Raw genomic sequence first — 21,656 nt, 5'->3', positions numbered from 1 at the left:
CCATTTCATTCTCCTTACAACCCCAATATCTGGGGGGAGCACAAATTCTGAAGCTCCTCATTAAGTAATTTTCTCCAAATTTCTGTGACATTTTAACGTCAAAAATGTAAAGCTATCCCTGTAACAACCCGTGGAAGCCCATAGGGTTATGAGACGTAGGGGCTCCCACATTTTCTAGACAATCGGCTAATAGATGACGCTGAGGTTGTCAGTCTTACGCGCCGGCCGCCCTTTACCCCCAGGAAGATTCCTGGTACTCATTTCTGTTAGAGGCTGAGTCGAACACAGGGCAATAGTGCGGCTGGAAGGATTATGTCAATTGAAAAATCCAATGGCCTGATCGGGANCGGCCGATGTCCCGTGTGGATGTCCAAGTGCGGCCATTACACAAACGCAGGGAAATCCCGCTGCCCGCCCACGCAGATCTCGGGGGTTTTATCGCGTTCCATTTCATCTTCCTCTGTGTTTATATATATATATATATATAAAACGATAAGAACTTCCCCATGTACGACTCTTATCTGGAGTTGCCTGTGTTCCTCAGGTGACCTGGCCAGTAACACGGCTGCTAGTCATAGGGTGCCTCAAAATATATGAACAATAATCTCAATTATAATTCCATAAAAGGTAAAAGGTAAAGTTATCCCTGTAACAGCCCATATGCTTGTGAGACATCGAGGTTCCCACATTTTCTAGAAAAACGATCCACAGGTGGCGGTAAGGCTGTCAGCCTCAAGCGCCGGCAGCCCATTACGCCCACGAAGATTCCTGATACTCATTTCTGTTAGAGGTTGAGTTGAGGCGACCCCAGGGCCATAGTATGACCACTCATATCTATCTAGTACCGAGGTCAGGAATGATGGAGCTATACCTCCACTCCCCCAATATTCCTTCATAGAGGGGGTCCTATATTAAGCTAATGACAACTTTACCTGTCTTTACCTTTTATTACCTATTCATAAAGATAAAAGTTGTCTCTGTGTTTAATTAATTAAGCACCACGCCTTGAATGCTAACGGGTTATTGATTTTTTTTTCATTGGCGCTACAGCCCTCGTTTGGGCCTAGGCCTACCTCCATGAAACTCTCCGTTTCACTTCGGTTTTGCTAGATCTTAGACATACGGTAAGACTCCTTGGGTGGGTGATCAGCTCGTCGCAAGGCCTCTACCTGTACACAAACACAGAAAAACGCACACAAACATCCATGCCCTGAGGGGGATTCGAACCCATGATCCCGGCTTCCAAGCGAGCGAAGACAGTGCGTTATTGAAATATACCTCAACCAATATTAGAATATGTACTGAATGGGGTGAATTGTCAGCATCACGCTCCTGCCGCTCTACCCTCGTGGAATCAGCTCCGGATATCCATTATATATAAAGCGGCGTGGGCCATAGAAAGGGTATGAGTGCCACGGAGACGAGAGAAAACAATTGCTTCTAGCGGGAATCGAAAGCAGATTCGTTTGTCGTCCAGCACGCAGCTTAGTCGGCACAATGACTGAGTTATTCCAACACCTCATGATATGTTTATATACAGTTTAAATATAATTGGACACGTGTATAGCGGAACAGATGCATTTCGGAATAACTGCGGGATACAAGGGCAAGTTACGCCCTGAGAAAAATGTTTCTCTTGAGTTGTTAAAGAAGTTCCCGCTATTATTCGGCTTGGAATGTTCATCTCTGTCACAACATTTTCCGTCAAATGGATCATATATTGATCCATTTGACTGTATACGAGATTTAACGTTCCCGCGGCACTTTTATGAATATTATTATCTTCTGCTACGTGACGTCCAGTAATTTGGTAGACCGTTACAATCGATTCGGAGGATCCTTTAATATCCATCTTCATGGCGTACATTCTTACACCCTAAATATGGTGATATCAGCTTCGGCCGAAACGTCGGTAACGATCTATCAAACTACACGGCGTACATCCCAGAAGACAACAAACTTCATAATCAGTGCCTTGACGACATCAAACGTCACTTATAAGTCAAATGGTTCAGGAAGGAACCTTTGCACAACTGAACAGCTGCAGGAAGTTTCTGAACAGCTGAACAACTTAATCTAGTTCAAGGAAAACGCTGACTCAATGTGTAGCGTGCAACAAGGGCTACATTCCAGGGTTACTTTGAAATATGCCTGCTTCTCTGTCAGCTCCCACAAGGTAATTACGTGTCACTCGTGCAACACAACTAACATTCCTTGCGTCCAGTGCGCCGTGAGTGCAAGAAAAAGTTACCTGTCTTTCGCGGGTCTGAAACTCGGTCACTTACATAAAGGGAAACGCGCAGCTTGACGGTGAACAGTAGTGTTTTCTTAGATGTGAGGAGATTAAGTCTGATAAGAGTTCATGAAAATTTCTGGGGACTTTACTGCCCCTGTCTTCAGAGTGGAGGAGTAAGCTAAGCTCTGTTTGCTCGTTTCTGTGAGAACCTCAAATCCAACACAAAGAGAGGTGTGTGGAGAATGGGAGAATATGTGGACCTAACGCGGAGAAAGTAACAACAAAAAGAAGAAAACTACATAATGAGAAACGTCATAATTTGTAGTATTCTGTAACTATTGTGGCATGTAGGGCCGTTGCTATGCAAAGACCTCGAAACAAACAACGAGTATAGCCGTTGTTATGCAATAGACGAATAAACAAATGGCGGTTTCTGAACAACGGCTCAATAAACACGTTCATAAAATAATAAACAATATTATTAATAAAATTACTCAATAAACAAGGAGCACACAACAATACAGCTACAATGGAAGAGGGGGTGTTTTCTATGTGGTTCGTGCAGAGGAGATAAAAAGAGGTCAATTGCGGCAATCAAGTTCAGTTGTCAGTTGAAAGTCAACCTGTGAGGGAAGACTAGGAGGTTGGAGTGAAATGGCCGCCAGCCTGCAACTCAGTCATTTGAGGCTTGGCAGTTGAGTTGAGCTCTGCAAGGGAGGCTGAGAAGAGATGGCGCTATAGTTGAGTTAACAGTTGACAAGAGTTCAGTTGCTGGATATTAGACGGACAGTAACGATATGAGCGCGGGAAGTTGAAGAATCTCTATTGTTAGAAGCCTTTCCTAGGAAACGGCTGTTGAAATATTACATGCTGGAAAAAGTTTGGAGGGTGCTATGGTCAATTGAGAATTGTGGAGATTACCAGTGGCGCTGTAATTAATTGCAGTTCTGAATTTCGTGGATAAGTGGGCAATAAATCCATTCGGCAACTCATATCCCGTCTATAGTCACATATAAATTCGTGATTTATTAAGATAAGCGAATCAAGAACGTGGGTATGCGTATAGTATGCATGGGGAGAGAAGAGAAATCCATACAAAGTTTGGGTAGGAAAACCTGAAAGGAAGATGCCATTAGGTAGACCTAGACATTGATGAAAGCGTGCCTATCTCGCAATTGTTAGTAAATTATTTTCATTCTCCATATTATCTTCTAAACCAACGCGATTAAACCGCAAATATTTATTACGACTTCTGTAGAAAGTTAAAAACGCCATGAAAATACACTTCCCTTACTTCAGAAACTTCAATGCGCGAATGGAATGAAAGAGAATTGCACAGTACAGTAGAAGTAAAGTTGTCCCTTTGCTTAGCTAATTAAGCATTATGCCATGAAGGCGTATGGTGAAGTGGATGTATAGATCCACATTTTCTTGAATTCATCACCAGTTGCAGGTGAGTGGTCAGCTTTACACCTCGGCCACTTTACCCCCGGGGAAAGAGTCCCCGCTACCCATTGGGTAGGAGGCTGGATGGGCCCCAGAGCCGGTATGGATGATATGGAGAACAGAAAGTTTTCGACCCTACCGGGATTCGAACTCCGACTCGGTTAGTAGGGTTTTACACTCTAAGATATATGTAAAATTGAATATATAAGGTATATTAATACACAGTTAAGTTATTGAAGAAGTAAGAAAGACCGATCATAAAATTCATCAAAGATATATCAATGGAGGCTGGGCATGTAGGTACACGCGTCTAGACATAGCCTACTCAGTTGCAGGGAGCTATTTTCAGTGTCTCAAGGCTCCATACCCACCGTCCCCAATACCGAGAAGTGTAAAGACATATTCACAAGCCTGCACTGTAATGATCTACTTCTAGCACGTGTTGGTGATGCCCCTGGGGGCTTTTATATTGAACTGGGGCGTCTACCCAGCCCTGTAAATATATTTTCCACGCCTGAATGAACCTAACCTAAAATCCTACATCCAAAGAGGGCAAAAGATTGTAACATAACAATAGTGTCAACAAAACGAACTACTGACCTAACGTTATCAGTTTAGTAGCGTCTATTCAGGAGTTGGTTTTGTTCATATTGTTCATATTATACTTTGTTGACAAAGAAAACAACGCGGACATAAACTTAAAGAATAAACACAAAAACTATAAATATAATTTTACAGTACTCAATTTTATAAATCAACTTCACTTTTTTTTAAAACAACTGATCGTGCGGAACCCACGGGACGGTGAGCTAGACAAAGGGATGTATACCTAATAAAATCATAGGTAAATTATAGCTGAATGACTTACCGAAGTAAAGGCCGACCCACTCATCTAGAAAAGCACACAATCTCCTGGGATGTTTTGGAATAGTTCACATTTGTCACAAAACACCTACACCGTAGTAATAATAATAATTATAACGCTTCGAACTTATTCAAACCGTAACACAAAAGCACGGTTATAAGACACGAGATTGCTGAGTAACAGAACACAGTGTCTGCAACCGTGACATGGCATCGAACTGGCCCTGATGAACTGACGATTAATTGCCTCCGGTGATAATCACTCTCTGCATTTTACTGCGAAATGAAACCTGTACTCACTTGTACCACTTATAGCAGGAAACGATGTAACTGCAACTGCACACTTCGCGCGATGCCTCAGTGAAGACAAATGAAATATGAAGACGTGTAAGGACATTCAGCCAATCAGAGTCCGCGTATGTCTTATCGCGCCACCTGTGCGCTCCAAGATGCAACGCATGGCTCTTCAACGACCCCAAATTACGTTAAGGGCTCTAAAACTTGTCAGAAAGAAATAACATAAAAAATACCGTACTCTTTCGGGTATAACGCCGTATAGTCTGGTAGAAGTTTACTGAAGTTTGTGATGGGCATACAGTCTCAAACTTCGAGACTGGAGCCAAGCGAGCACAACTCTGGTACCTTTTTTGGATAACTGTTCGATTCTGAGGACGGAGGAAGTACGTTATAACGGAACATCGATGAACTTCTACCTGACTACACCACGTCACATCCCATAAGACAGTGCTTTTCATAGTCACAGCTATGAGAACCCCAAATTAATCACTGATACTGGATTTATTGACCACTTATACACACCAGTCGGAGCTATAAGCAATTACAGAATCACGGCCAATCTCCAACATTCACAAATCAAAACAACACAAGCTAAGTCTTTCCCAGTCTACCGTGACAACCAGCCGTTCCCTAGCAAAGACTTCTAACAATGAAGATTCCTCAGCTTCACGCGCTAAAGTTCTCTCTGAACGGTGGTTTTCCTGACAACTGCCTCATTTCCACACAGACTCCCGTGCACAACTGACTTTGTTATTCAAAGTCACATTGCGACTGACGGTCAGTCAGCCAGTGAGTAAGTCTTCGTGTCGAGCCCAATGTGAGGCTCATGACCAGACATTTATTACTGTTTCACAATTTTTATTGCTAGTGGGGTGGGACTAAGTCCCTTGTACTGCGGCCACTTCTGGCCTATTGGACCAGCGCCAGATGATAGGTGAGGGTTATTGTGGAGCAACTGGTGGTATGAAGATTGGCAGGGGAAACCGAAGTACTCAAAGAAAATCTGCTCCAGCGCCACTTTGTCCACCACAAATCCCACTTGACCAGACCCCGGGATCGAACCCGGTCCCCCGCAGTGGAAAGCCAGCGACTAACCGCTTGAGCTATGGCACGGCCCACCTGTTTCACAGTTACGGTCTTGTTCTTGTAGGGCGCCCTCTCTGACGAGAGGACGGATCTGTCTCTTTATTATGCTGCTGGCCCTTGCCAGCGCAATCTTTCTCGGGTCCGAGTCCCTTGGGACCAAATTTTACTGTCTCAGATTTGCGGCTTACTTTTTCGTCGTCTCCTACAACTTCGTTACCCTAGTTGTTTTCCTTACAGCCCCTCTGCACGGACCTAGTGGAAAACACCCTTTCCAAATGTACCTCTATTGTTGCATATGTATCCGTTGCAGCGGGAACTTGTTTACCAAGCCGTTGTCTCGAAACGGCTCCGGTATATTTGCTTATCTCGCGGTCATTACACAGAAATTGCTCTACACGCTACAATATACAGCGTTTATGTATTTATTTATGTTGGTTACTTAACGACGCTATCAGCATATGAGACTATATAACGTCGATTGTTAGAATGGTTAAAGAGAACAATTGTTCTACTCGATATTTGCCAGGAGGTACTAAGGAAAAATGAGAGACAGGGTAGTAAGTACTCTGGTTGAGACTCAAACCGGGTACTTCCTAAACGCTTGTCAGTAACGTTACTCGATCAGTGACGTGACATATTTGCTCAAAACAAGAATTGTGGAGCCCGAGAAATAGCCGTCGTTAGAGAACGGCTCCGAAGCAACGGTCGTTTCTAGGCAACGACTGAAAACAAACAGGTTCCCGTGGCAAAAGTCCGCCCGCAACAATAGAGGTACTGCTGGAAATGGGGTTTTGTACGGTGGTCCGTGCTGAGGGGTTTTGAAGAGGACAAAAGGAGCAAGAATTCATACAGTTGGAAGGAAGTCGCCATTCAGAGAGGACTTGAGCGCGGAATTAGAGGAACGGCCATGGTTAAAGCCGTTACCAGGAACCGTCTAATAGAGACTGAGAAGACGTTATGTGTGCTATAGTTACAGTGATATTTGGTATGTGTAATCCTGTGAGATTGTCATAGTTACATGTAGTTAGTATGCGTAAGTGATCAATAAATCTAATATCCAATCCAGAACGCCGTCGAAAGTCACTCTAACACGAGACAATATGTTCATGGCAGTCTCCTCGCCATGTAACAATAGATTATTCACCTCTACGAAAGTTGGTAGGGCATATGGCACACATGGGACAAGATAAATAAATGCATTGTTTAGGTAGGAAAACCTGAATAAATCACTTCGATTAAAATACCTAGATGTGGACCGAAGGATAATATTAAAGTGGATCTTAAAGACATAGGATATGAGGGTGCTGAACATTTCCTCTGGCTCAGGATAAGATTCAATGTTAAACTTTTGTGAATAATGTAATGAACCTTCGGGTTCCATAAAATGCTAGTCACCAAACGCGTTTGTCTAGCGGTGAAGCTCTAGACTTCAATTTGGTAGGTTCTGGATTCGGATCTCATCCGGGACACCGGCTATCCTGAGATTTTTCATGGATTTCCTCAGTTCCTTCAGCCAAATGCCAGGAGATTACCTGAGTTAGGCCATTATCGTATCCTTCTGAATCCGTACCAAGTCATCGCCCATCAATTATTCTATTATCCGATTCTATAGAGTCTCAAGTCTGAGAGCGTCGTTAAACAACCAACCGGAAAATAAATGTTCGCAGTTTCATTAACAGCTAAGCAACTAGTGGTTTCTCAAGCAGGACAGAGTTCCATGAAGTGAATGGCTTTGTTAGTTTGTGAGCGAGTGAATTCGTATAAATTATGAAGCTTCTAATTACACAGCATCCGCCCGTGAAGTTTAATTCGTGAATTATACTTCATCAGAAATTCTATCCACCTGTCTATGGTTCTATAGTCCTTGTGTACCTCGGCTGATTTTTCAGTTTCTTAATCTATACACAGACGGTAAGACTCCCTAGATGGGGGATCAGTCAGTTGCAAGGTCGCTACCTACACACAGAACAACACAAACAGAATGAACGCACACAGACATCCATGCCTTGAGTGGGATTCGAACCCACGATCCCAGCGTTCGAGCGGGCGAAGACAGTTCGTACCTAAGACCGCGCGGCCATTGTGATGGGCCCTCATATATTCTATTGAAATATTTTGTCCGCATTTGACGGTGGTGCACACGATGACTGCAAGTGACGTCAGTGTCACGCGTACACTCCCTCCTGCCCCACCTCAGCGCTGTCGCCCTGTGCACCAACAGGTCTCCAAGCGAGTCCCTTGCAAAGTCTTAGGTAGGCCACACACCGGCCACCACACGCTGACGCTGACGACATGACTCAGACCGGTGTGCGGCGGTTTTCATAATCTCATTCGTTTCAACTGCGTTCCTTTCTTTTGCGTCATGTCGCAGACATCGTGTCTTGACGCATGTCGGTGTGCGGCCTACCTTACTGGTCGTCCCTTATCCTTCCCACTTGCATACATATATATATACGTACGCTTCTGAACGATGCTGGATTTCAGGTACACACTACGCTGCCTGTGGAGAACACTGTCTTCTGGCACGTGACGCCGTGGAGTGTGGTAGAAATCTACTGACTTTAGGGGGAGGGGGCAACGTACTGGAACGAGTTTGAATAGCGGTAAAGCTCTGAATTCGTACTCAAGAGGTGATGGTTTCGAATCTCGGCCAGTACTCTGGCTATACGTAGGTTTTCGTGCTTTTCCTCAGCCCCTTTAGGAAATGAAGGGACAGTACCGCGAATAGGCCACGAACGTCTCGTTCCAATCATTTCCCTCCACCTTCTAACACTGGACGCTATATAGCGTAGTTAAGGAACGGGGTGGTAAAACAACCCGAGATAGAAAGGAGAAACTTACTGCTTCCATCTTCAGGGACAAAAAAATTGTTCAACCAACTAACAAGAAAGCACAAGCACAGCTGGCTCTGCTTGCGCTTTGTTTAGTTTAATCTTCGACCCTGATGATGAAAGATGTATGTTCCTCCGAAACGTCGCTGAACATATACCAGACTACACGGAGTCATAATCCGTTTCCTTCCACATCCATTCCCATTCACTACACATTATCATGCTATGTCGTTACTACGTCGTGAAACAAACTACAAATAAATTTAATGTACAGTGCGCTTACAAATTCTCGTCGCTCCATAAAACACCGGTGTATATCTTAATCACATCGGTACAGGAAGACTGTCCTCATAAACTTCATTACGACTTTCACGTACTAAGTTCCCTGTGTGATCCCATGGAGCTAAACGTGCATACATGCTTAAATTAGCACTAAATGGGGAATTATCAGCCTTGAGCTCCGGCCAATGTAACCATGCGAAAATGTCCCGTACTATCCATTCGATAGCATGCTTTGATTCTTTGAGAACATGAAAAACAACGCGATGCATAACCAAACTATTTAAATTCGGGAGGTTCACGTGGCGCCCAGCACACATCATAAGTTTCCCGTCGTTGCTTATCACCCAGAAATGTTGGCAACACTGGCGCCTGACACGAGGGTAGCCACATATGTGCAGTCTGGTAACAGGGTCCTGAAGAAGACTCCGTGGGAACGTTAATGAAATATGCAGAACCTATTAAAAGTTCCCCACTTTTGGAACGCCTGTCAACAACCCCCGTCACCGTCCCGTAACGTAGTTTCTTTTTAGTAGGCTTACGCTGTTCATACACCGCTCACTTCCTCAACAGGAGTCAGTCTGCCTCTCCTTCCCCCAGGCGAATTCCTTGGGTAATTTAGCTTCACAATGGGACATTACAGACTCTCATAACTGAAATGTGGCACACTTAAGCACACACGCCCTTGTCAATGTACACTCTAGTATAAAAACGTGTACTTTTCACAAGATGCCAGGCCATTAATAGCTTTTTAACTATGAACATTTTAAACTAACCGAGAAATATGGCTCAAGCGGCAACGTTTCTGACTTGTATTCTAGACGTACCTGGTTCAATTCTCGGCCAGCATATCTACTATCCTGACTGAGATATTTTGCGGTTTTCATTAGCATTTCCAAGTAAATGGAGGTGTAAAGATTGAAATTAGACAAGAGCCTCTTTCAACACCATTTTTCAATGTCATTGAGAAATTTCTAATCACTTCCAAGTTACGCACGAGATATCTCGTTTAGAAACACTACATGTTCTTATCTGTATTTATTTGTTATTTGAGGAGATCAGTGAAAGAAGCATGTGGAGACATCTCTGAGCAGTTGAAGCTAACAGGTTACAGAAGTAACCAGCGGGTTGGCGTAAGCGTAAAACTGTGATCGGGAGCTGCTCGGTTCGAATGCCGGTCAGGACATCCACTGCTCTGAGGTTCTCCGTGGTTTCTCTCAGTCTCTCCAGACAACTGCCGGGACAATCTGAAGTAGGCCACGATGGTTCCGTTTCAAATTCCTTCCAAATCATCTGTCATCATTCGACGCTGTATCGTCAAGATAATGACACCGTCGTCACGTGACGTGTAGGGTTTTTGCGCGTGACTTTTAAGGCGGGTTTTGAATTGGATGATTGGATTTATTGCGCCTTATTCACACAACTCGGGACTACAGGCAGTGCAGCGCTATCGCTGTTCTACACACTTTACAGTTCACCGTTACACACTCACTAGGGTTCTCAGTCTTCGCTAGTCGTATCCTGGCAACGGATTTATAATCGTCTCACCGTAACTTCAAATCACATATGAAGTTTCTTTTTACGGTCCAAATCATTTCTTGCCACTTCTTCTGTATCGCCTTAGACTGAGATCTCCTAAACTCGCCCCAATTCAATTCTCTGCTCCCAAGCCCATATCCTGGCAGCCTGGCATCCCGAAATTCAGCTCGACTCAACTACTCAACACTTCTTTGTACCCAAGTTTACATTGTTAACGATCAGTGTTTACTGCTCTCTTGTCTAGCAATGTATGTCTTATTGTTGCAGGAATGTGTTTACCGAGCGGTTGCCTAGCAATGGGTATACATGTCAAAATATCCCACAAAGAAAAAACATTACGGTGAGTTACTAATGACATGTTCTTACACTTGACAAGTTTATTTAATTAAAACATGGCATTGAAAGGGTTGAAAACGTTGCTTACGGATGAGTCAGTTCACTTTGTGATGCATAGTAATGCAGTTCTTTTTTTATGTTTATCGCAATTTGAATGTTTTCTGTGAGCATCGACTGGTGCTGCTCTCTTGTGATAAATTCCAAGAAGCGTTGTGAGTTTCTGTGGGAATATCTCTCATTTGTTTTATGGCGTCATTAAGGATTACGGAGGCTGGTAACTAGTTCGGATAATGTGCACGTCCTCAATGTATAAGCTTAGGTTTCTGCTTCGGGTACTCTACGTATCCTCAACAGGACTCAGGTCCTGCTCCTGTCTGCACAACATATTTCGTATGATAGGATCTCCTGTGTAGAAACCATTAACTGCTAAAGATATACTGCAAACAGTGTGGAAGCGTTGGTGCGTCACCGTGACGTCAGCATTCAGAAGTTACTAGATCCTGCTTCCAATATACTTGCAGCATTCATACGCCAGCTAGAGATACAAACATGCTTACAAAATACCTCCGTCTTTAATATTGTATTTCAGCATCCTATCGCCTTAATATATCACTTATGCATATTCACTTCCGTCTTAAATGCAGTTACTCCTTTGCATTAAAAAGTAAAGGTATCCCTGTAACAGGCCGCGGAGGCCCAATGGGTTTGTGAGACGTCGAGGCGCCCACAATTTCTCTAGACAATCGGCTCACAGATGACGGGGAGGTTTTCAGACTTACGCGCCGGCCGCCCTTTATCACCAGGAATATTCCTCGTACTCATTTCTATTACAGGGCCGAGTCGACCCCAGGGCCATAGTGCGGATGAAAGGATTAGGCAAATTGAAAAGAACTACCTCATCGGGATTCGATATAGCAACCTTCCGGGTTTTAGCACAGTACCTCAACCAACTACGCTACCGCGTGCCCCGTTATTCCTTTACATAGAAATAAAAATTAAAAACTAACAACTGAAACATCGCTACGCGTTTCGCCCGTGCTCGGCCATCTTCAGGAAAACTGCCCAATTTGTCAAAATTGCTACACTCTATTTTCAATGTAATTAAGATGAACTTTTTCCAGATTTAAAATATTTCGATGTTTTCCATTTCCCATCATGTTTGAGAACATCTCTCGTCACGTTTCCATGCACTGCGTCCCTCCTGCTGCGTCGGTGTGTTGTGTGGCTCGTATGGACGTCGGTGTGTTGTGTGGCTCGTATGAATATCGGTGTGCTGTGTGGCTCGTATAGACGTCGGTGTGTTGTGTGGCTTGTATGAATGTCGGTGTGTTGTGTGGCTCGTATGGATGTAGGTGTTGTGTTCTCTTGTCATCATGCGCCCCATTGGAATGGGGTTCTCTCCACTGTTGGACTAGTCGAGTGTGTCACTTATTGTTACCCTTCTTTAAGTTGACTTCTTAACGACGCTTTACGTATCGAGAATATGTTGTGTCGATGACAGGATGATTAATAAATGACAGGAGTTTGGTGGAATGAATATTTACAGGGAGAAACCGAAGTACCTGGAGATAATTCTGCCCAGTACCACTTTGTCCACTATAAAACCAGCATGACCTAATCTGGGATCGAAAGCAGGGCACCGCTGTGGGAAGCCGGAGATTAACCACCACAGCTATGTTGTCCCGTAATATTTCCTAACTAGGCATGCCGTAGCCTGGATGGCCTGCAAATGGAAATTATCGAGGACATGAGTAGTGTCCACTAGCCTCGGTGTTCAAGGGAAGAGTTTGCTGAATAACGTTTGGCAGCATAGCAAACTTTGTGAACCACTGCAAAGAGAAAGCACGAAAAGAGAGAGTGAGAGAAGAGAAACTGAGGGAGAGTACTGAGAAACACTACACTTCACATTAATACTCCCTCGGTTTAAAGTTTAGCAGGCAATGAATGTTCGTGTTTCTGCTATAATTACATTTGAAAGAAGCAAAAGGTTAGGCAGTAGACTTGATTATGAACGAAGAAAAGAAACTGAGACGAAGCTTTGCTGTTCTCGATCGGAATTTTTATACTTTAAGGTCATCTAAATAAATATAAAACTTCAGCTCGTACCTCACAAGAAACACATTACATCTCCGCTACAAAGCCCACCTGGTTAATCCTGTTCAGGGAAACACACAAATACACTGTTGCCAGAATGCAGAGATTATGTGTATATATATATACACACAATCTCTGCATTCTGGCAACACAGTGTATTAATATATATATATAAGAATTCAGTCCGTACCTCACAGGAAACATATTACGTCTTCGTTACAAAGTCCAACCGGTTAATGCTGTTTAGGGAAACAGTCGCTGTTTATTGTGAAAACCACATGGAACACGCAAATACACTGTGTGGACAGAATGCGGAGACTTCATATATATGAATTCAGTCCGTATCTCACAGAAAACACATTACGTCTCCGCTACAGAGCCCAATCGGTTAATGCTGTTTGGGGAAACAGTCGCTGTTTATTGTGAGAACCATACGCAACATACTGTATAAACACGCTGTGTGGGTATTATTCGGAGACGTTAAATGGTAAAGCAGGTGGTTTATATCATAACCACTTTGGAGAAGTTAGCACATTTTATGGTCGGATTCTATACATGTAAATAAATCCCTCAATTAAGGCATCAGTGTGTGATTACACTCCACGCTTTAAAGGAGTAAGGTTTGGAGAACAACTGCAACAGTATGCTTGTAGCTTAGCAACGGTTTTGAATAATTAATAACAGAAAGCAGTCAAGGAGGTTGAAGTGGCAACGTCTCCCCCCCCCCCCAACAAGGTAAGTACGCTTCCCACAACCTGTAATGAAGGTCATAATGTGTGCTAATGAATGTCTTAAGGTAGGTCATGGCTTAAACAATTCATGATCTGCAAAATACGACACTAAGGCCTCTATACCGAGGTCATTGTGCCGTATCCGAGCCTATGAATTAGCAAAACTTGACTATTAAATGTGATAACTCAATAATGTTACATTTTAGCGTCCTGTTGCACTGATTTATGTCCACCTGACCGTCTTACAGTGCATACATTTATTCACCTTACTCTTCTCTCTTGCACTATATGTTTCAGCACTAAAGTGTCCGAAGTGCTAACTCAAGTTTGGATAATTTAAAGTTTTCAGTAGTAGTTCGCCTCAGCACTTTACACCGCGAATTTATAAAAAAAAAACTTTCTTATGAAATTTAATGATCTCTAGAACGCCTGTTTTTAACATTCTTAAAGTATTCTCTATTCTACATACAAGGCATGTGATGTAATTTAATTGTTTGTAAAACACATATGTTTAATCAGTCTTACATTGTACAAACTCTCCTTCATAATTATACTTTGAGAAGAGCACAAGTTATGAAGCTTGTTCCTTCGAGATACAAATCAGATTCCTTATATTCGTATTCTTTCGTTTCCGTTGCTTATTTAATGATGCTTTCCAGTATCTAAACTATGTAGAGTCTAATATTAGGATGGTAAATGAATGATGAATTTTAAAGTATTTGGGACGAAGTGGTCGTGGCTTATTTAATTATAATCCCAAAATTCGCCTGGATTGACTGAGGTAAGATAGGAAAAGCCTCGGTCAGGATATCAGTTGTCCGGGACGAGGTTCGAAACGAGTACCTCTGGAGCATAACCCTAAATCATCACAACTAGGACTGCGTGTTCAGTTGAAGCGATGCAGGGTCACATGACTTGCTCAGTGTCAATATGAACGGAAATGGGAAGAAAATGGATTCAAAGTAAATACGTATAAATGTAACATTTACGTGTACTTTTCTCGGCTTCTATTGTTCGCAAAAGTTTCGCTCTTGTGTCTCGAACGAGAAAGCAACATACGGCGTGTAGCCGTCACAGAGAGTGTGCTGCTGTGGAGTGACATCTCTTGTCGAACTGCTGTTTCGCGCAAAGCAATTTACTTTGTGTGAGATCTTGCACCTGCCTGAATATTCTCTCTGACAAACAGTCACAAGAAGGTCTCAAAGAACAGTAACGACACTGGCGTTGCTAGGATACCGGTGTAACATCGCTTAAGTTAAGTAAACACTTTCGAATTGTGAATTGTTTCATTTTTTGTTCCGTTACACTATCAATCACAGAGTTAGTAGAGAGTCCGTTGAGTGTAACAATTTGTAGGTCACTTTTTTATTATCACTTCTGCCTTACATGTTTCGGTTTGATACAACCATCATCAGAGGCACTTGCTATAACTATGGAAACACTGTCGTTGTTTATGATGTTCACAGTTATGTTTGTCGTGTAGACGCTGCTACAATATGCTGACGTGTAAAAGCACAAAACTTACTAAGATAGTTGAGTACACTATAAGTTCTCACTTTTCATCCGAAACTGTTTTAAGTTAAAACGCTAAATGTTAAAATATTTAATCTAAAATGCTGAATTCCTCCTTGTTAGTTCATCCCGAAGATGGGAGACGTCAGCTTGAAGTTGTATGGCTTATGGTTTGATGTTTCTTATGTGCTGTGTGTTGTGTACACAGCATTCTGTGAGCCGATTGTCTAGATAATGTTGGAGCCTCGACGTCTCATAACCCTATGGGCCTCCACGGCCTGTTACAGGGATAGCTTTACTTTTTTTTAAACCCGAATCAACTGCGAAGAATGGGGCATATACGCAAGTGACAGATTACTGAATTAAGAAAATTAGAGATAAGGTGTTCTGTCAGCAGTGACTATAAAGAGTACCATTTGACGTTGTGTAATTAGGTAGAACTTTACGGACAATTCGGAAGAAACCTATTGATTACATCTTCAGATTATTCTGCCATGAGATCGAGGGCAAGCTTCTACCAAATTACATGGCGTCAAATATCAGATGACAGTAATATAAACAAAGTAACATTTTCAAACACACTTTGAACCAAAAGTAATTTTTCAAGAGATAGCTCAGTCAGTATAGTGACTAGGCTACGGAATGAATGACCGGAGAAACTAAAATATTTCCGTGGGAGGGGCAGAGACTTTCGTCTAGAGCTTTCAGACAGGCTCTGGGGCCCATCCAACCTGACCCCAAAAGTGGGTGCTGTAAACCTGTCGGAGAGTAAGCAGACCACTCGGCTGCGTCCAGTGTGTAAGTTAAGAATGCCTGAAGCTCTACCTCCACTTCACCCTACATTTATGTTCTGGTCCTAACTTTTTCACACACAAGACACCAGAAGATACCTTCTCTTCCTCTTCAACATTCGCCTATTCTTCGACCCCCATGATGGAAGGACTGAAATCCTACGAAACGTCGGTGAGCTTCAACAGAACTCTAAGCCACCACATTCCAGTAGGACTCTTCTTAAACGCCGCTGTAAAGAACCTCAATTCACATTATGTAATAAGTTTACGTATCGTCACGTGATTGACTATAAACGGCGTTTCGATTCGTAATCAGATTTCACGGACATTTATGCTCGTAACTACAAATAACTACGGCAGTCGCACTGAGCTACACACTCCAAAGATCACCGTAACTATAGCACACATGAAGTATTCTCAGTCTTCATTAGCCGTTGCTTGGTGGCGGCTTCCAACGGAGGACGTTCTCCTTCCTCTGGGTTCCCGAAGTGTCCGTGACTTCTGCTGCCAGCTTCTCCCAAATGCAACTCTCAACTGACTCAACCCACAATTGAACTACTAGTCCTCGTTATAGAGCTCCGGGACGTTTCGGAGGAACACGCTGTCGCCTTCTTCTGAGTGCCGATGAAGGTAGCAGGTTCCTCCAAAACCTTAGTAAGTATCTACCTGATTGCACGGTGTCACTACTCAGAAGGCTACAATCTTCACTGCTCCAAGAGCCTGAAATCCGAAACCAGCAACTGAAGTTCAGAACACAAATTGTTGTTCCGGTGATGTGACGTCAGGAGACTTCGTTACCTTCGTCCCGTGGAAATGATGTAATACGGGTCTCTGCATTTCCGTCGTGAGAAGCTGCGCTGGGAGCTTTCAGCAAACTTCACCGGCGCTTCCGAAAGATAGGCCGCCGACATACAACAGTATTCAAAGCATCTACTTCTTGCTTGCTGTTGTTTCTGCCTGGATCACTCTTCGACTCCGAAGATGGAAGCAGTAGCGGCCTTCGAAAGACCGGTAAAATACTACCGGACTCCAGGACGTCACATCCCACAAAGCGTTTATATTATACTCTTGGGAAATAATTAATTCCATAGAGCCGAGTCCTTCTTGATAAGCCACAATTGCTCAGCCACTAAAGAAGTTCTCACAATTTTATAAAATCCGACATTGCCATGGGCCGAAGAGAGATGAGGTGACAGGAGGTTGGAGAAAACTGCATAATGAGGAGCTTCATAACTTGCACTCTTCTCCAAGTATAATTAAATGATCAAGTCAAGGAGGATGAGGTGGGCAGGCCATGTAGCACGAATGGGGGGGACGAGGAATGCGTATAGGATATTGGTGGGAAAGCCAGAAGGAAAGAGACCACAGGGAAGAACAAGGCGTAGGTAAGTGGACAATATTAAAATGGATCTTAGAGAGATAGGATGGGGTGGTATGGATTGGATAAATCTGGCTCAGGATAGGAACCAGTAGATGGCTCTTGTGAACACGGTAATGAACATTCTGGTTCCATAAAATGTTGAGAAAATCTTGAGTAGATGAGCGACTGGCAGCTTCTCATGAAGGACTCAGCTCCATGGAATTAGTTAAATACACCGCGTGCACTGAATTTATATCTGTTTAATGTCAAAGCAGGTGGTACAAATTGTGACGTATAAACCCATTGCTAGGCAAAGACTCGATAAACATTCGCGTGGGAGCCAAAGCGCGCAAAAATAGGACGTCTATTTCTAGGCAACGGATCAGTAAACACGCTTTAAACTATAGGGGATAATAGAAGAAGGTGTTTTCCGTTGGGACCGCCCCGATGCTATATAACGAGAAGTTTTTATCAAGAAATGTGTCGAGTTCTGGAGATGGCAGTCTAGGATGATTGAGGTGACATGGCAAGAAAGCAACTAGACTGTAACAAGAAGACTTCTTCTGTGATTTGAAGTTACAGTGAATATGTTAAAAAATCTGTTGCCAGAATACGACTAGTGAACGCTGAGAACCCTAGTGCGTGTACAATGGTGAACTGTAAAGTGTGTAGATAAGCAAAAGCGCTGTATTGCCTGTAGTCACGAGTTATTTGTACAAGGTGCCAATAAATCCAATCATCCAATGCAGATCCCGTCTTATAAGTCACGCCACCCTATTCCTCATGACAATACATTGTTACTACTGGACTGTAAAGGGTTAAACTAGGGGCTTATCTATGTACAGGCAATACAGTAAAGTTCATTAACTAGTTTTGGGTTCAGAGGAGTTCTGAACGAATGTAGTTGTGTACTGAAACAGCATCACACACCACGAAAAAAAGGAGGCTGCCGTTCTCGAATATCAACACAGAAGCCGACGTTTCTGACTGAGATATTCGTGGTTTTCCTCGGCCCATTTAGACAAACGTCTAGAAAACACTGTCCACTTATTTCACAATTCGTAATTTGCAAGTAATCACACAATTCGACACTATATAACCGAAGGAATTCCAAATATCGTCAAATACGGAATAAAGCGCTGAACCCATATCATTTGGGAACCAATATTCTATAAAAAGACGCACAATGAATACTAAGTCCGCATTCCTGCAGTCATGATATTGCGATGCATTCTCTGAACAGCTCTAAGTGACAAAATAATAAAACATTCTCCGGCTATCAGCCGTGTCAACTGGTTAAATATTACCGACGTTTCAGAGACCATCTTTGCCTGCATTATCGGGATATCATCAGATTATAATATCGATTTTTAATCGACTGACAAGGCCGATAGTCCGAAAACATTTCATCAACTTCATATCTTGCAGCTGTAACAGACCGTACCGACGGTGGTATCTCAACGCACGTCGAGCGGTACTGCCGCAACGACGGGATGGAGCTACCGTAGAGATGAGTCCTCGTTCAAGGAAATCTTTTAGTTTTCTGAGGAACTCTGCAGATAATTCTTCCAACCCCATCGAAGCAACAAGCTAGCCACACCTAGCGTTGGGGGCCCGAACACAGATCCACTTCTATTGATCTTGAAAGCAGATCAAATACCAGCTACATTCATTAACACCGCTAAATCAATATGGAGGTGGAACATCCCGTGAAGTTTTTGTTGCTTCTCACTTATCAACACACACGAAACTTCCTGGTGATTTGAAAATATGAGCCAACGTTTCGTCGCCAGAACATTCGGCAACGGCGTATGAAGACGCGTTCCAAGAGGTTCTTTTCTGTTCCTTAAACATATCTTCATGAACACATTTATGCAGATGTGTGCTGTTTTAGCTCAGCATCGTTATACCATACATCACATTAAAACATTAACTTCGTTACCAATTTTTAAAGCAAAAAATTCTGAAAAAGTATGGAGAGATGACAGTTCTATTTCAACACCAAGATTTAATACGAAAGATTAATTAAATGCTTATAGAAACAAGCGAAATCAATTATCTATCTCTTCATGAGAACATTAGCTACGTCCCTCGCTTACCAGACGTCTAGTTTTTAGGTTACAAATGCAATAGGCAATTCATGCAGCCACATCTTTTCCTGCTTGTTTCATGTTACATTTCAGCTCTGCCTTTAGATTGAAGCTGATCTGAATAACATAATAAGAGTCCGGTTCTAACCTCACAGGAAACAAAGCATGTCTCTTTCTAAAGACCTTAATTCAGCTAATGACAATCATGAAAATGGTCGTTCTCTGTCCTGAGACACAACTGAAACTGATAAACGCCTTCTTTAGATGAACTGTCGAGTTTCTTAACATTGAATCAGGTGGCATATATGATTACCACTGTCTGATAAATGGTTAATAGGTATAAAATTTTAATCTAATGCTTCTATTTTGATTTTCTCCCTTGATGATCCGTCCTGTAGGAAGCAAGCCACTCTCCCAGTATCCTTGTCTCTAGAGAGTGCACCGGTTACTATATTTACCACACAGTTTAACGTTTAAAAACTCTGCATTCGGCCAACAGAGTGTATTTATGTGTTCCGTATGATTCTCACAATAAACAGCGACTGTTTCCCTAAACAGCATTAACCGGTTGGTCTCTGTAGCGGAGACGTAATGTGTTTCCTGTGAGGTACGAACCCAGTCTTTAAGTGTTATTTAGATGAACTTCAGGCTACAGAAGGCTGAGATGAGTCCGGCTCTCCATTTCAAATATAAAGAGTAAATACACGTTGGGAACAATAAGCCCCCAGTGAATTCCTCCCCTGCGGACTCACCCCGGGCCGGACACCCGCCTGTGGAGGCTGCGGACGGACATGTCACGTGATCTGGGATGTCGTGATCTTCTCCAGGCAGGCCTGGCATCGCCTCACCCGAGTCCCCTCGAAGGCAGTTCCGTTGCCGCTGACGGTTATACACCTTGCACAGCACTGTCCCTCAGCTAGGAGGGGAGCATCCACACAGGAGCACAGTGATCACGGCGCTGGCGACGCCTGCGCCACCACGAGACACCGGAAGCCGATTCTAACCGAAGACGCACGGAGCGAGCCCGAGGTGGAGACTACAGTAATGTATTGGCGACTGCATGTAGTAAGAACATGGTGACGATGTTCCCGTGCTTACGTGATAGGAGGTTGGCGAAACCGGCATCCCCACAATTTGTACTCGTCGTCACATATCCTCAGGGTAATGACATAAAGCACAATGAGATGCGCAGGGCACGTAGTACGCGCGGTAGAGAAGTTTTTGTATTAAAGATCGAAATAAAGGGCCACTAGAAAAAAAAACAACCGCTAGATAGACGGATAACATTAAAATTGGTCTTAAGGGTTGAAACATGTGAACAGGAATCACGTGGCTCAGGATAGGGACCAGTGACGGGATGTTGCGAACACGGTAATGAAATTTCAGGACAGGTAAAATGTTGTGATTTGTTTTTTGGGCTTAGACACTACTAGCTTCCAACAGGGACTCATCTCCATGAATTTTTGTAGCTCAGCTTCTGTGTTTAATTAAGCATCGCACCATGAAGTGTATTTATCGCGGACTGCTCAACGACACTTTCAGTAGCTACACAGTTTAGCGTCGATTGGTGGGATAGATGTAGGATGAATTAGAAAGGATTTGGAAGGAAGCGGTCGTAGTGTAATCCAGTAACGCTCTCCGGAAGTTACCTCTAGTGGCTGAGGAAAATCACGAACAATCTCAGGATAGTCGGTGTCGAGGCCAAGATTCGAACCGAACAACTCCCGAATACGAGTGTACAGCGCTAACTCCAAGTCAACCCGCTCCACAGTACACGGTATATTTTATCAGTAGGAAATGAAGTTACGTTCTCCGAACTTCCAGTGCACGTGCCCCCTGCGGTTCTCAAGGTCCTGACTGTAAGCAATAGCATCATCTGGTACGTGCCGTCGTGTAGTCTGGTCATTTGGGAAGATCATACTGTCACCATCTTCACGGTGGAATACACCGAATAAAATAAAAGTACATTCCTCCGAAAGTTCGGTTTGGCTTCTAACAGACTACACGGTGTCACATCCCCCCCCCCAAAAAAATATATCTCCAACACCGATATAGTAAGTTTAATATTTTCATAGAGAAGCCTCTCTAAAACCTCTCTGAGGGCAGACTCTCATCGTTCTTAACATTAGCAACCCTACCGACTGTTTAGAAGACCCTAAATTCG

At 43.2% G+C, this 21,656-nt stretch overlaps 1 protein-coding gene across 9 annotated transcripts in view; it reads right to left on the bottom strand.

The window, feature by feature from the left end:
• The window catches only part of LOC111866994 (potassium/sodium hyperpolarization-activated cyclic nucleotide-gated channel 2), a 319,261-nt gene extending 298,878 nt beyond the window's left edge, over positions 1 to 20,383 (bottom strand). For all 9 annotated transcript variants that reach the window (XM_033752497.1, XM_033752499.1, XM_033752500.1 and 6 more), the window contains exon 1: positions 20,245 to 20,383. In XM_033752497.1, the coding sequence (XP_033608388.1) occupies positions 20,245 to 20,285 (41 nt within the window). In that variant the 5' untranslated portion in view covers positions 20,286 to 20,383. The remainder of the gene's footprint in view (positions 1 to 20,244) is intronic.
• Between the last annotated feature and the right edge of the window lie 1,273 nt (positions 20,384 to 21,656).

The sequence above is a fragment of the Cryptotermes secundus genome, unplaced genomic scaffold (assembly GCF_002891405.2).
Source record: "Cryptotermes secundus unplaced genomic scaffold, Csec_1.0 scaffold1383, whole genome shotgun sequence".
NCBI classification, from domain to species: domain Eukaryota; kingdom Metazoa; phylum Arthropoda; class Insecta; order Blattodea; family Kalotermitidae; genus Cryptotermes; species Cryptotermes secundus.
Note: the sequence above shows the minus strand (reverse complement) of the source record. Positions and strands in the feature narration are given on the sequence as shown.